The sequence below is a fragment of the Bos grunniens genome, chromosome 3 (genome assembly GCF_055505025.1).
Source record: "Bos grunniens cultivar Pamir isolate PY7600 chromosome 3, Bosgru_T2T1.0, whole genome shotgun sequence".
Classification (NCBI taxonomy): domain Eukaryota; kingdom Metazoa; phylum Chordata; class Mammalia; order Artiodactyla; family Bovidae; genus Bos; species Bos grunniens.
Window position 1 is genome coordinate 86845920 of NC_141167.1, and position 15683 is coordinate 86861602.

At 44.0% G+C, this 15683-nt stretch overlaps 1 protein-coding gene across 1 annotated transcript in view; it reads right to left on the minus strand.

Moving 5' to 3' along the window:
• Positions 1–1005: 1005 nt before the first annotated feature.
• The window catches only part of AKNAD1 (AKNA domain containing 1), a 45218-nt gene continuing 30540 nt past the window's right edge, over positions 1006–15683 (minus strand). Inside the window, exons 7-13 of the mRNA XM_086391581.1 lie at positions 15352–15437; positions 9806–9903; positions 5947–6069; positions 5723–5827; positions 3372–3453; positions 2085–2184; positions 1006–1377 (exon numbers count right to left, since the gene is read on the minus strand). Of these exons, the coding sequence (XP_086247707.1) occupies positions 1246–1377; positions 2085–2184; positions 3372–3453; positions 5723–5827; positions 5947–6069; positions 9806–9903; positions 15352–15437 (726 nt within the window). The 3' untranslated portion in view covers positions 1006–1245. The remainder of the gene's footprint in view (positions 1378–2084; positions 2185–3371; positions 3454–5722; positions 5828–5946; positions 6070–9805; positions 9904–15351; positions 15438–15683) is intronic.

Here is a 15683-nt window from a genome sequence, read left to right on the forward strand (position 1 = left end):
ACTCACTCACTCACTCAGTCCCAGGAAAGAGGGAAAGAGCCAGTAACCTGCTACTCTGTCATTACGGAGGTTGAGCATCAGTCCTTAAAAGCAGCAAATCAGGACTTAATCCCTGCATGCAGTTTTGCCTAGGTAAGTTTCATTAATCCAGGACAGTTATTTTTCCATATTTCTGACTTCAGGAGATCTCTAAGTAAATAATATATAAAACAATCATAAGAATTCCATTAAGTACTGAAAGTAAATGAAAAGTAAAGAGCCTCTCTTGAGGCTTTGGGTTGAATTTCCTAGAAGCCCACTGAATATTTTTGTGTATCTTTCCATAAAATGTATATGCTCTTTGAAAAACAAATGAAGTCACACATATTTCTTATTAGCTTGCTTTTCTTCACTATCTTACAGATTATACACCTCATTCTTTTCAGTGGCTGCAGAGAATTAACTGTATGACTGTCATTTTTGAAATTAAATTTCACCTTTATTTGGCTGCTCCAAGTCTTTATCGCTGCATGTGGGATCTTTGATCTTCCTTGCAGCATGCAGGATCTTTAGTTACAGCATGCAGGAATCTTTCAATTGAGGCATGTGGGATCAAATTCCCTGACCAGGGATCGAACCCAGGCCCCCTGTTTTGGGAGCTCAGGCTTAGCCACTGGATGACCAGAGAAGTCCTGACTGTAATCGTTTTTGAATCATCATAGAGGGTATTAGATGTGTTCCATTTGTGAGCCCTTCCCATCAGTGGCCATCCTCATACACATTATGTGACATATTGTTTGAGTGACTTAAAAGCAAAATCCTAGTAGTGGAATTGCTGCTCAGAAAGTAAATACTTCCAGAATTTGTAGAATTTGGTAGCAATTATTGAGTTGCCTTTCAACAGAGTGGCACTAATATGTACTTCTATCAGCAGTGTATGAGACCACTCATCTCCCCCATCTTCCCTGACACAGCCTGGGTTTTCCAAACTTTAGTTTTTGCCATACTGACAGGTAAAAGTATATGTTACTGTATTCATTTCTTTTATTATGAGTTAGTAACATTTATTTTTAAATATGTGTTGACTTTGATTTTTAAGAATCAGAGGTCCATTTTTTAAAAAAATTGTGTCCTCCATTTCTTTCAATTTTGATGTTTTCTCTAGAAAGTCATCTTCATAAGTTGTATAATAAGTAAAATACCTTTGGAGGGAAGACCAAGTTTTCTCTGCATTTTTTTTTTAATCCTTGGTTGCCTTGAGTCAAACTAGTATTTCAACTTTTTCCTCCATCTTTGTACTTTGGCAAGATCTTCTGCAATAGTTCTAATCATTTGATCAGTAGTTTGTTTCAGAATGGTTGCTGTCCTTAGGGCATGATCCAAAGACGAGTTTAAAATCTACAGAGGAAAAGTCCACACATTTTGGTTACAGAAATTTACTACTGCTCCTGGTAATTGGGTTATCTCATTATTAAACATTGCAAAGTGGAATTTTTGGAGTATTCTGTTTTCCACCCAGTCTATTTCTGTTTTTGAGAGCTGGTTTCCTAGGAAACCAGTGTGAGATGGAATATATTTTGTAGAGAAAGGGACAGAAAAAAAGATAAACACGTGACTGATGAGCATGAATCAGAGGATGAGGTCAGCAACCTGCTGGGCTGTTTCCCTGCTGTGGAAAAAGAGATCTGTGAGAAGGAAGAAAGACTCTTGGGATGAGGGGCACTGAAGGGGATTTAGGGCCCGTAGCCGCTGAGGGGCACACAGGGATGTGGCGCGTGCTTGTGGCGACATTGAAAGTGACCTGACTGAGAACAAAACTGCTGGCAGCTCTAACCCCAGTGTCACTGGAACAAACTTGTGAACGGCACACTGGGAAATCCTAGAGCTGAGGCACCACCCACAAAACACTTTCTCAGGAAATTTCCCTGGGAACCAATTTAGGAATAACACAAACCATGTGGCTGCTCAGGCTGTGTGTCTTTATGTTAATGCTGAGCACGAGTTGTTTCAGCAGAACACTTTTTGATGCTCTCATACTGTAATAACGTAAAAGCCATCAGTTTTGTAGTTAGGAAGACCAAACTCACAAGCTGCAAGGTCCTCACCTCAGATTCCGTTTCTTTGTTACTGCTAAAGTTGCTGGAGGATGTGTTTTCAGAAATCCTGCAGGAGTGGGAATGGGGGGAGAGTGTAGCAAGGTCTGACCTGTAAGAAAGGCAAAAGCACATTGATACTTGTGTAAAGCACCCTCTTCAACTCTGGTTCAGTAATGGCTGTGTGTGTGTGTGAGGAGTTGGTGCACCATCTGCACAGAACCAAGATGCAAACCCAAGAACTCCCAGGTGGCTGTATTCATACACACTGCACCGCCCCAGGCAGTGCGTAGTAGGGTTCACACTGAATGAGTGTGACTGCACAGCCTGAACTCTGCTACACTGTCAAGTCTGCCTCCTAAATAGCTCTTAAATACTAGTCTTCTCTCTTTCCTTTTCTACCACCCTTAGCTAAGCTGCCATCATCCCACCTGGCTTATTGTACTGGTCTCTTATTTGGCTTCTGTGCTCCAGTCCTTGACTCCTCTAATCCATTTCCTCTCCCTTAGTAGTGAGAGTGATCTTTTAAAACACGAGGAAGCTTTAAAAAACACTCTGGTTTAAAAAAAAAATTCTCATTGGCTACCCATTAAACCTGAGACTCCTTCCTGCAGCCGACAAGCCCTTGCACAGCCTGGCCATGCCCATCCCACCAGCCTTCCCTCACCTATCCTGCCCACTGCCTCACCCTCTTTTAGGCTCCTGCCACATTGTTCCTGAACTTGCCAAGGGCTTTTCCACACCAGGAGGCTCTCTCAGACTGGCATTTCTTCGCTCGTGCTCTTCCATCCTTGCTGACTCATTCATACTTACTCTTTGGAACTCAGCTTCTCTAAACCGCCGTATTAGGTAATAGTACTCTGTGCCCCCTTTTCCTCTACCAAAAAAGTAAGAGCAGAGACAGTAGTTGACTTTGTCACTGTGTCCTCAGGACAAGCACAATGTCCTGCTATTGACACTCAAATATTTGTTGAAAGAATAACTGAATGATTGAAATACTAGCCAGATATAGGTTTGAATCCTGACTACTACTTAAGATCTAGGTCAGGGGGCCCCCACCTCTGGGATCTGATACCTGACGACCTGAGGTGGCACTGATGTAATAATAATAGAAATAAAGTGCACAATAAATGTGCTTGAATCATCCCGGAACCCCCATGGAAAAGCTGTCTTGCACAAAACTGGCCCCTGATGTCAAAAAGGTTGGGGACCGCTGCTGTAGGTGATCATGGGCAGACAATAGTGCACTAAGCACACTGCATACACCAAATGGGTGGTCATTTTGTTCATCATACTTACTTTCTTGATATGGGTTCACATCCGTCATTAGAGGATTTTGGATTTGCTCTTTGGAAACAGATCCATTTTGGTTTTGAATGAGCTGAAAAATGTTAGCTGTGGTCAGATTCAGAGCACAAAAATGATCCCCAAATCCAATGGTGGGTATATGGCTATCCTTTCCTGAACTTTTCTGTATAAGTGAAATATTTCATAAAGTTTTAATAAGGAAATAGACCTAGGGAACATGGAAAGTAGCCATTGAGTATTCTGAATTCAAGAAAAGAAATTCAACGTTTAAAAGGAGTTTTATTAGCAGACAAGAAACCAGGAGTCTAAGTTCCTTTGGTGCTAGCTGGGTGACCTGGGCATATCTATGGGTTCAACTTCTTCATCTGGCAAATGGAGGGATGATATTTTCCAAGCGCTTGGACCAAATGGATTTCTAAAGTCCTCTCTACTTTAGGAGCAAGGATTCTAGGAGTCAGAAACTAAAAAATTATGTTACTAAGACAATCCTAGAAAATAGAGACTAAACAGATAAGATAAATGTAAGAAAGTCACCATGGGAGACATGAAGAGCTCCAGGGAAGGGAAGAGAGGCAAAGCGTGTGTGTGCTCCGTTGCATCCACCTCTTGGCAACCCCTTGGACTGCAGCCCACCACGCTACCCTGTCCATGGAATTTTCCAGGCAAGAACACTGGAGTGGGTTGCCACTTCCTACCTCAAGGGATCTTCCCGATCCAGAGATCGAACCCATGTCTCCTGTGTCTCCTGCACTGGCAGGTGGATTCCTTTGCACTAAGCCACCCCAGAAGCACAGTGGCCAACAAATCTGCTTTCTCTGTCACTGAGGCTCCCTTTCCCCCCTTCTCTTGCCTCTCCTCTCTTCTCTGTTTTCCTTCTTTCTCCTTTGGTCTCCTGCCATATCCACTGGTCTCTAATATCTCAGCTTCACTCCCTCTCAGGAGGGTCCCACTCGACAAGGGGACAGGGAGGGATTATCCCTCAGACATGGAAGGCAAGGCAGGAGCCAGAAAGTCCAAATTTAGTCACACTGCACCCTGACTTACTTGTCATGACAAACAGTGGTACTAATGACCTCAGTCTTAACTCCTTGGTCATCTCATTCTTTATTTGTAGAAACTGAGAGTTGGAAAGGGTTATAGAGTCATCTGGTCCCATTCTCATTCAGTCTACAGATGTACAACATCCTGACAAAGTACCGTGTATCTCAGCCTGCAGGTGGAACTCACGACCTCCTGCAACAGCCTGCTCCACTTTCTGTCCTTTCTGGAGGGTCTCTTAAACACTGAACAAAAGACGCCTCCCTGAGACTTCTACCCTCTTGGCCACTACATTTACTAATGGCGTTTCAACATCACTTTTCAAACGACTCAATTGCTTTCCTCATTCATATATTAGAATGAGAAGTCTCATGTGCTGTTGACCCCAAAACCAAGGAGATAGTAAAGAAATGTGCCTGTTGCTTCTGTGGAGTCTTAGGGACTGTCACCTCAACAGAACACATCCAGTTGGAGGATTGGGAAGCTGGGGGTGGGTAGGGGAGACACAGCTGAGGTCAGTCTGCTAAACACAATTCTTTAGTCTTGGGCATCGCAACTGTGAAAGGTCAGAAACATTCTCTCTGGTGCCCTGTCCCCAGCAATGGAAAGAGCTCTGAAGGTATGAACTCACCCATGAGGAAAGGATGTCGGAGAACCAGACCCGGTTGTTTTTCAGAAGCAAGACAAGGGTGTGCCCTCCCCACTTTGTGTTCCCTTGGTCCACTCTGCTCTCTTAGCACTTAACCACATCTTGCCGTGAACTTTCCTCATTAGAGTATGAGTTCCTTTTTTTCAACAGGTTGTAAACTCCTTGAGAGGAGGTAGCCATTGTCTTATTCATCTTTATAAATAAATGTTTGGGGATTTTAGGTATTTCCAAAGACAGCAAAATTTTGCACTGAAATTAGCAACATGATATTTAAGGAGTGTAAAAATAGTCTATTTCTTTACATACTGACTTTTACTGGGGATATATTTAAAGCTTTTCCCCCTTCTGAATAATAACAATAATAGTGGCAGTTAGTCATTTGCTCATCAAATATTTATGACTTGTTGCCAGATTACACTGGTATAGCACTTCGTACTTCAAAGTCCTTTATTGCTAGGACTGCATATCTACCAGCCCAGCCCCTTGCCATCCCGGTGTCGGGCTGGATGTGGAAGTGTCAGATGAGTGCTGGAGACCAGGCAGCACACTCAGCAGGTGCTCAGCATATGGTAACAGTGGCCAGTGTGACATGTGTCTCCCATGGAGGGAGTCTAGGTTATTTACAAAGATGGGATCATGCAGGAGATGTACTTACTCGGTGAAGAATTATTTTCATTTAAATAGCGGAGCTGAGCAAAGGCACTTCTTTCTGTATGATTAAAGAAATTCTGTCCTGGGGTGTTGTATCTATAATGAAATTCTGAAAAGAAAAGATTAAAAATGCAACTTATTGCCTGCAAACAACCGTTGTGCTCACTTACAGACAGAGAACCAGATACAGCCTGTTTTTTTATCCTGAGGTGGCCCAGTCGCTTTCACCTTTAGGTGGTTCTTTCCTGCAGACTCTCTGCGAGTTATGAATCTTAGTGCCACAGTTCTCACACTTACTACTCTGCAGTCCAATCCGAGATGCAGAACAGCAGCTGTATCCTGTATCAGAACCTGAAAAAGCCCAAGTTATGCAAAGGAAGTGTGAGGTTTTTATTACTATAATCCTAAAATGTGCTTTGGACAGTAGAGCTCTGATCATGCAAAGTACACATTAGCCCCAGAGTGTTCAATTTTCCCTGGGGGAAATTTATCACACAGGTTGCCAGCCTAGGGGTGATATTTTGGACACCGCCCCCCGCCTTATGACAACTGAGAGGTGTTTTGATAAGTATCAGTTCTGATAGGAAAGTCTCAAGATTTGCCCAGCACATGTAGGTCTTCTAATGGATGGATCTGAGAGAATTTGGCCTATTGAATTATCAGACCATCTCGCATTTGTAATTATTTCTCAAGATTTGCCCTGATACATCCACATTTTCTTCTCAGACCCTACAGTGGCCAAGAGCTTATTATCCAGGCAACTGGAAAGATGGTTTTCCTCTACAACACATTCATAAATCCACATGGGAACTTGAATCATAGCTTTGCACTCATCAGAACCACAGAGAGGCTAGTAGAGAGCATATGTATCTGGTGCAGGTCTGGGTCTTGTTTGGCTGGCTGTGGGCAGTGGCGCTCTCCAGGAAGGCCAGAGCATGGGAGCCTGGGTCCAGCAGGTGAGTATGTCACACTCGGGTGTCCAAGCAACATCTCGATTCCAGCAGAGAAGGGGTTGGGGGACAAAACTGCTGCCAGTGCTATTAATGCCTGCCTTGCTGCACTCATGGTTACACTCATTGTAACATTGTCTACCAAAGTGTAAATCACAAATGGAGTGAGCTCTAGGAAGGTTTTTTCCCTTCCCCAAGTCTCAGTCAGTAGTCACTGAATGCCTTCTAATTCAGAACTCAAGGAAATTACAAATAGAGGAAGAATGATGTACACCCTGGGCTGGCTGTGTTGTACAAGGGAAAGAACGTAGGCCTGAGTTTGAAGCCTGATTCTGCTACGTACTGACTGTTATGGTTGGTAATATGTCACAAACTCTAACGTGCTCCTCAAAGGATAGAACCTAATTCCTCTCTCAATTGTGGTTGGATTTAGTGACTTGCTTTTAACAAATAGAATATAGTGGTAATGATGTTGTGTAACTTCTAAAACTAGGTTGTAAGAGTCATTTAAACTTCCATCTCAGTCTTTCTCTTAGATCACTTGCCTGGGGGAAGGAGGCTACCAGATCATAATGACATTCAAACAGCCTACTGGCCCCCCTGGCGAGGAACTGAGTTCCCTGGCCAATGGCCATGTGTGAGAACAACCTTAGATGCAGATTCTCTAGCCCCAGTAAAGCCTTCAGATGATGGTAGTACTGGCCAACATCTTGACTGCAGCCTCATGAGACACTTTGAGCCTGAACCATCCAGCTAAATGGCTCCCAAATTCCTGGCCCACAGAAACAATGAGATAGCAAATGTTTGTTGTTTTGAGCCATTAAGTTTGGGGATACATCATTACATAGCAATAGATAATACACCAGGCTCTTTGACCCTAGTTGCTTAATTCCTACTTATCTATACAATAAAGACAATAATTCCTACCTTTTAGGGTATTATGATAGTTCAGTGATATATACTATATGTCAACAATTCTCAAATTTTTGATTTCCGAACCCTCTTACACTCTTAAAATTGAGGACCCTAAAGAGCTTTTGTTTATTCTAGTTTTAGTACCTCAGATGCTACAATGCAGGAGACCCAAGTTCGATTCCTGTGTCAGGAAGATGCCCTGGAGAAGGGAATGGCTACTCCCTCCAGTATTCTTACCTAGAGAATCCCATGGACAGAGGAGCCTGGCAGGCTACAGTCAATGGGGTCAGACACACTGAGTGACTAACATTTTCATATATCATAATATGTGGTGTTTTTCATACCTGCACTAAAAGTCTATCTTCTTGCACTGGAGAACTGTCATACAACATTCAGTTGGTTGAACATGGATTGCTGCTGCTGCTGCTGCTAAGTCGCTTCAGTCGTGTCCGACTCTGTGCGACCCCATAGACGGAGGCCCACTAGGCTCCCCCGTCCTTGGGATTCTCCAGGCAAGAACACTGGAGTGGGTTGCCGTAGAGAAGTATTTATTTATAAATTTCAAGTCATTTTTACTCTGTAGAATCATTTAGATTTTCCTAAGAAGGAAAATTATGACCAACCTAGATAGCATATTCAAAAGCAGAGACATTACTTTGCCAACAAAGGCCCGTCTAGTCAAGGCTATGGTTTTTCCAGTGGTCATGTATGGATGTAAGAGTTGAACTGTGAAGAAAGCTGAGCACTGAAGAATTGATGCTTTTGAACTGTGGTGTTGGAGAAGACTCTTGAGAGTCCCTTGGACTGCAAGGAGAGCCAACCAGTCCATTCTAAAGGAGATCAGCCCTGGGTGTTCTTTGGAAGAAATGATACTAAAGCTGAAACTCCAGTACTTTGGCCACCTCATGAGAAGAGTTGACTCATTGGAAAAGACCCTGATGCTGGGAGGGATTGGGGGCAGGAGGACAAGGGGACGACAGAGGATGAGATGGCTGGATGGCATCACCAACTCGATGGACGTGAGTTTGAGTGAACTCTGGGAGATAGAGATGGACAGGGAGGCCTGGCGTGCTGCGATTTATGGGGTCGCAAAGAGTCGGACACGACTGAGTGACTAAACTGAACTGAAGACTGAATGAGCAGTCCCAAGGGTTTTTTTTTTAGAATTTTAAATTGAGAAATTAAAAAAAATACTTTAAAAACAATAATCATTTCATGTTCACAAAATAACATTTTTTATGAAAAATAGCTATTTTGAAAATTTTAAAAATCAGTGACCTGTGAGAAGAGCAGCAATGTTTTGTGTTTTGGCAAATACCTAGACTATCTGGCTTAACTGAAGGCAGCTGGCTTCCACAGGTGTGTCTCCATTCAACCTGTTGCAATATTGTTCTTTCAGGGAATAGAGAGGACCTCACAGCCCTCCAGGGACCCTCTGACCACATTTTGAAAATCTCTGCTCGGTTCTGGTGTATAGAGTAAGTGTTCAGTCAGTGAAACCTATTATTATTATTAGAAAATGTGTCTTCTACAGAGAAGAAATAGAGCTACATGTGACAGAGTAGGAATAATACCGATTTGAAGAAAAGGCTCTTGGCTATCAGACTATGGGAATGTAAGCTAGCCTGGTTAGTTCTCTGGCCCCCCGTTTCCTCCTGTATGAACTGGGTAGATTAGGCTTGGGTGCTGATTTTCTCCCTCATAGCTGCCTAAGCTGCAGGCCTCAGCCCCATCTCTTCTTCATACAGGGCAGTCCTGCCAGCGGTTATTTTTCTGCTTAAACTATCTTCGGAGAAAGGTCCCTATGACTAAAAATCATTGAATTCCATGCACTGGTGCTCTCTGGGTCTCCTCTCCACTCTTTCTGCTCCTATGAAATGTATGTGGACAAGTCCTCAGCAGCTCCCATGTGGGTGAGCTCCTCATGTGCAGATTCTGGTTCATGCTGGGGGCTGCCACACAGAACTGAGACCACCTCGTGACTGAGTCATGGAGCCCTGCGACTTCAGGCAGAGACAGGTGTGGGCACTTTCACGCTGCTTGACCACATCTCGCCTGAATCAATTCATTACTAATTCTTTACATTTTGCAAAAACAAAAATTAACATGCAACACCCTAGTCTAGGTAAAGCTATTTAGCATAGCAGGTATTCTGCCCACAGTGAGCAGAACCCAAAGAGGGACCGGAACCATGACGACTGCCCCTAGACCCCTCAGCTTACCGAGCACTGAATCTGGGTGCAACATCTTGTCTTGAATGGCAATAGGAAACCTTCCACAGTCAATTCCTCTGTGATCTTTTTTCTCCATTTTTTGCTTCCTAAAAAAGGTGCATAAGAGTCCATAAACATTTAGTACACTGCTAATAGAGATAGTGAAGGAACTGGTAAAAGTGAAATGTGAAATTTCTTAGGTCAGAGCCAGTAACGATGGAGGATGTATGTCATTCTCAACACAGCCAACCCTCAACCCTCTGCCTGCCTGTTTGAGAGCTTTCCTGATGAGAAAGTGCACCCAGCACAATCTGGCCTGGTGAGAACATCTATGTGTGTGTATATTAGACGCTCAGTCGTGCCTGGCTCTTTGCAACCCCATGGACTATAGCCTGCCAGGCTCCTCTGTTCATGGAATTCTCCAGGCAAGAATACTGGAATGGGTAGCCATTCCTTTCTCTAGGGGATCTTCCCGACCCAGGTCTCTCGCATTGCAAGTGGATTCTTTACTGTCTGAGCCACCAGGGAAGCCCAAGAACATGGATACCAAACATTAAATCTGTTTCGTTTTCCTGAGGATAATATCTAGTCATCATATACACATACACAATCAGAAATATGAAATACAGAATTATAAAACAGAGTTTTCTTCATATTCATGCTTCAAATTCAGTTCTTATCAGGGGAAGAAGCTATGCTACCTGTTGGTACCAGATCACATGACTTTGTATCCAAAAGTACAAGCTGAGCGATCCAAAAAGTCCTGGATTTTGTTCTGTGTCTCTGGTGACTCAGTGATAAAGAATCTGCCTGACAATGCAGGAGACTCAGGTTCAATCCCTGGGTCAGGAAGATCCTGTGGAAAAGGAAATGGCAACCCACTCCAATATTCTTGCCTAGGAAATTCTGTGGATAGAGGAGCCTGGTGGGTTACAGTCCATGGGGTCACATAGAGTTGAACATGATTTAGTGACTAAATGACAAATATGGGGCTAAAGGCTATGAGACCATTGTTGTTCAGTCACTTGGTTGTGTCCAACTCTTTGTGACCCCATGGCCTGCAGCATGCCAGCACGCCAGGTTTCCCAGTCTTTCACCATCTCCTGGAGCTTGCTCAAACTCACGTCCATTGAGTCAGTGATGCCATCCAATCATCTCATCCTCTGTCATCCCCTTCTTCTCCTGCCCTCAATCTTTCCCAGCATCAGGGTCTTTTCCAGTGAGTCAGCTCTTCCTATCAGGTGGCCAAAGTACTGGAGCTTCAGCTTCAGAATCAGTCCTTCCAATGAATATTCAGGATTGATTTCCTTTGGGACTGACTGGTTTGATCTCTTTGCAGTCCAAGGGACTCTCAAGAATCTTCTCCAACACCACAGTTCAAAAACATTAATTCTTCGGTGCTCAACCTTCTTTATGGTCCAGCTCTCACATCCATACATGACTACTAGATAAACCACAGCTTTGACAAGATAGATCTTTGTTGGCAAAGTAATGTCTCTGCTTTTTTAATATGTGGTCTAGGTTGGTCATAGCTTTTCTTCCAAGGAGCAAGCATCTTTTAATTTCATGGCTGCGGTCACCGTCCGCAGTGATTTTAGAGTCTGTCACTGTTTTCATTGTTTGCCCATCTATTTGCCATGAAGTGATGGGACCAGATGCCATGATCTTAGTTTTTTGAATGTTGAGTTTTAAGCCAGCTTTTTCACTCTCCTCTTTCACCTTCATCAAGAGGCTCTTTAATTCCTCCTCACTTTCTGCCATAAGGGTGGTGTCATCTGCATATCTGAGGTTATTGATATTTCTCCCTGCAATCTTGATTCCAGCTTGTGCTTCATCTAGCCTGGCATTTCTCATGATGTACTCTGCATAGAAGTTAAATAAGCAGGGTGACAATATACAGCCTTGATGTATTCGTTTCCCAGTTTGGAACCAGTCCGTTGTTCCAGGTCCAACAGTTCTAACTGTTGCTTCTTGACCTGCATACAGATTTCTCAGGAGGCAGGTAAGGCAGGTTTGGTATTTCCATCTCTTTAAGAATTTTCTAGTTTGTTGTGATCCACATAGTCAAAGGTTTTAGCGTAGTCAGTGAAGCAGATATTTTTCTGGAATTCTCTTGCTTTTTCTATGATCCAGCGAAAGTTGGCAATTTGATCTCTGGTTCCTCTGCCTTTTCTATATCTAGCTGTACATCTGGAAGGTCTCAGTACACATACTATTGAAACATAGCTTGAAGGATTTTGAGCATTACCTTGTTAGCATTTGAAATGAGTGCAATAGTATGGTTGTCTGAGCATTCTTTGGCATTGCCTTTCTTTGGGATTGGAAGGAAAACTGACCTTTTCCAGTCCTGTGGCCATGGCCAAGTTTTCCAAATTTGCTGGCATATTGAGTGCAGCATTTTCACAGCATCATCTTTTAGGATTTGAAATAGCTCAGCTGGAATTCCATCACCTCCAGTAGCTTTGTTCATAGTGATGCTTTGTTTGTAGAGACCATGTGGTGTTCATTTTACCGATGCTAAGCCACCACATCAGAAAGATGTGCTATGGTAGTCATACTGGGACACTTCCCCCAGCCATCTGTAGCTTCAGTTTCCCTCCTTCACAGAAACTCTAACTCCTTGAAAGGGATTTTAGTTGATAAAAATTCTTAAGAAAGTTCTAGCTCAGCCCCTAGGATACTGTAATAAGCCCCTAGGGAACGTTGCTCATTCTTAGTGTGGAGGGCACCGTGCCCAAGATATCCTGGACATAGCCAGTGAGTCAGGAATGAGTGTGATTCCCGGAAATGGGGTTTGAGCCTCAGGCCTTGCTTGCAAATGCAGGCTCATCCAACTGTGCCTGGGCCTGCTGCCGGTGGACTCCAACCCTACTTGGAGTCTGTGAGGCTAGGGGCTGAGAAGCCAGGCACTTTCCTGCTTCTTGGAAAAACATGCTCTCCTCCTGAGTCACATATTTTCTCACACCTTATTTTCTGCCTCCACCCTCCTCCTCTGGGGCATGTGAACATCTGCTCTCCAAAGTGGAAAACTTGGATTGCGCTCAAGTGAGCTCAGTCTAATACACGACTTTCTTTTTCCGCCTCTTTGAAACTTCTTTGTGCACTAAAATCTTCTTGCCAAACAGCTAAGGGAAGCTCTACTTGAGAAGACAGTTTTTCAGCAAGACAAAGTTTTTCAGCAATCCAAAATCTCTTAAATCCAAAATTCTGCATCAGACATAAAGGGATAAACATTTTACATGTAGCATAATTGTTATTTATCTGCATGTATATAAATATCCTTCAAACAGTATGTGCATCAGTAGGCTAAATAGATAATACATTCCATCTGAGAGAACTCTAATCTTCTAAAAGAGTAAAGAGTCTATACAGTCTTCTGTTCAATTAATTCCTCAAGGATGATGTAGTTTACCAAGATTTCAAATGATAAACCATGCCTATTGCCAGCAATAGATTTACTGTTAGATCTGATTTTACACTTGGCTGTGTTTTACCTTCTAACTTGTTTGTTATAAAAGAGAAAATGTAGTCTGGAACATTGGTCCCTGTATTGGTACTTAAGTGGTTCTGTGAGGTCTAGACTATAAATTTGGTAGAGAAATATCTAGTACCTTGAATGCTTAATCAGAATGTTTTTAAAATGTCAGACTATTTTTTATTATACTTGTTTTTATTACTGTTGTTTAGTTGCTAAGTCATGTCCGACTCTTTGGAGAAGGCAATGGCACCCCACTCCAGTATTCTTGCCTGGGAAATTCCATGGCTAGGAGCCTGGTAGGCTGCAGTCCATGTGATCGAGAAGAGTTGGACATGACTGAGCGACTTCACTTTCACTTTTCACTTTTCACTTTAATGCATTGGAGAAGGAAATGGCAACCCAGTCCAGTGTTCTTGCCTGGAGAATCCCAGGGACAGAGGAGCCTGGTGGGCTGCCATCTATGGGGTTGCACAGAGTCGGACACGACTGAACCGACTTAGCAGCAGTAGCAGCAGTCCGACTCTTTGTGACCCCATGGACTCTAGTCCACCAGCCTCCTCTGTCCATGTGATTTCCCAAGCAAGTATACTGGAGTGAGTTGCCACTTCCTCCTCCAGGGGATTTTCCCAACCCAGGAATCAAACCTGAATCTCCTGCATTGGCAGGTAGATTCTTTACCACTGAACCACCAGGGAAGCCCTTTATTATATTTACTAAAAACAAAAAACAAAAAAAAAACACCTCAAAACCTAGATTTTAATTCAATAAATAAAAATAGTGAGCCTGGGTTGACTGAGGGAGTTGGCATTATTCAAGGCCCTTCTATCCCTGAGAGTCAAAGCTGATGGTTTATTAGACCGATGGTCCACACCAGATGACACATGGAGATTTTTTAGGGGGTGGAAACTCAATAGAACCCTGATGACAATTACCTATTCCCATGCTGGAATGCTTTCTAACAGGAAACTGCAGTCTTTCAGACCTTGTCACCTGCCTTTATTAGCGTACATTACACACACGTAATTGTGGTAACTAAACTGCCCCTCCCTCCTTGACTTTCAACCTTTCTAAGGTCAATTAGTCAAGGTTTGGCCTCAGTCCACTGTACCTCGGAAGCTTGGAGGAGGCACATCTGGCTGATTGATAGAAGCTTCAAATAAATGATTCTGAATCCATGGGGACTAACAGTTGACCTAAGAGTGTTTCAAACCCATAAAGGGTCTCTCCCTAGGGTTTCACATCTACACTTTGTTACCCAGTTTACAGCTTGTCACCTGGATGATTTCTTGCTGAGGGATAGGGGAGAAGTAAACCCTGAGATGTGGAATTAGGCTTATTTCTGGTGGGACTGGGGGACAGAGGTGAGACCCAATAGGGAAGATTTTTCAGTCATTGTGAGGGGAGAGTAGTGAGGGTGGGAGCTAGTATACAGTGGTGTATAATAATCTCCCAGGTGGGCAAGGTTCAAAGGGAGCCTTCAGGCCAAACCACCCTCCATATGCTGTAGTTGTGATTCTTAACCAAGGGGCCTATCAGAGTCAGGGGAAATTTAAAACAAATATTCCCACAAGGGCTCCGCCCCCGGGAGGCTAATACAGTAGGTGGGGCTGAGGCATATACATTATTTTCAAGTCCCCTGGTAAGGTTGAGGGCCTCCCAGATGATGAAGTGGTAAAGAATCCGCCTGCCAATGCAAGAGATGAGGGGTCCATCCCTGGATCGGGAGGAATCTCTGGAGAAGGAAATGGCTACCCACTCCAGTATTCTTGACTGGAGAATCCCATGGACAGAAGAGCCTGGAGGGCTACAGTCCATGGGGTCACAAAGAATCGGCCACGACTGATGCATCTGAGCGTGCACGGTGAGGTTGAAGCTGTCCCCAGTTGAGGGCCACGGCTAAAGGGATTTGTCAGTTGAGAGAGAGGGCAGTCACTGTGTCCAACCCTGAGGTCTGTGATTCTGTAACTTGGCTCGTGGCTGCTGGTCGTTCAGTGAGTTGATGCCCACCCTTGCTGGAGTTATTATCCCAGAACAGGCTCCCACCCACCCTGGGAATTTAGCAGCCGGGAACCCTCACCACTGAAGTACGCGGAGGCAGAAGGCACAGCTTGCACTGGTCGTCTCTGCACGGTCCTGCCTCCCCGAGGCGGTGCTGGGCTCCTCCTGCACCACAAAACATACACAGATGTGGATGCGACCGAGGATTTGACTCACCCCTCAGGGGCTTGGGCACAGCCCAGCACGCGTGCGGACCCCTCCAGACTCACCATCGCCGGACGCCTCCGCTCTTCTTTCTGGCTTGAGCGAGAGTTGGGGGAAGAGGGGGCGGGGTTTCTGTGCTGTAATGGCCTAGGGCTTACAGAAAGGAAGATTCCACACTGCCTTGACTTCCTTCCTTCTCCAGACATT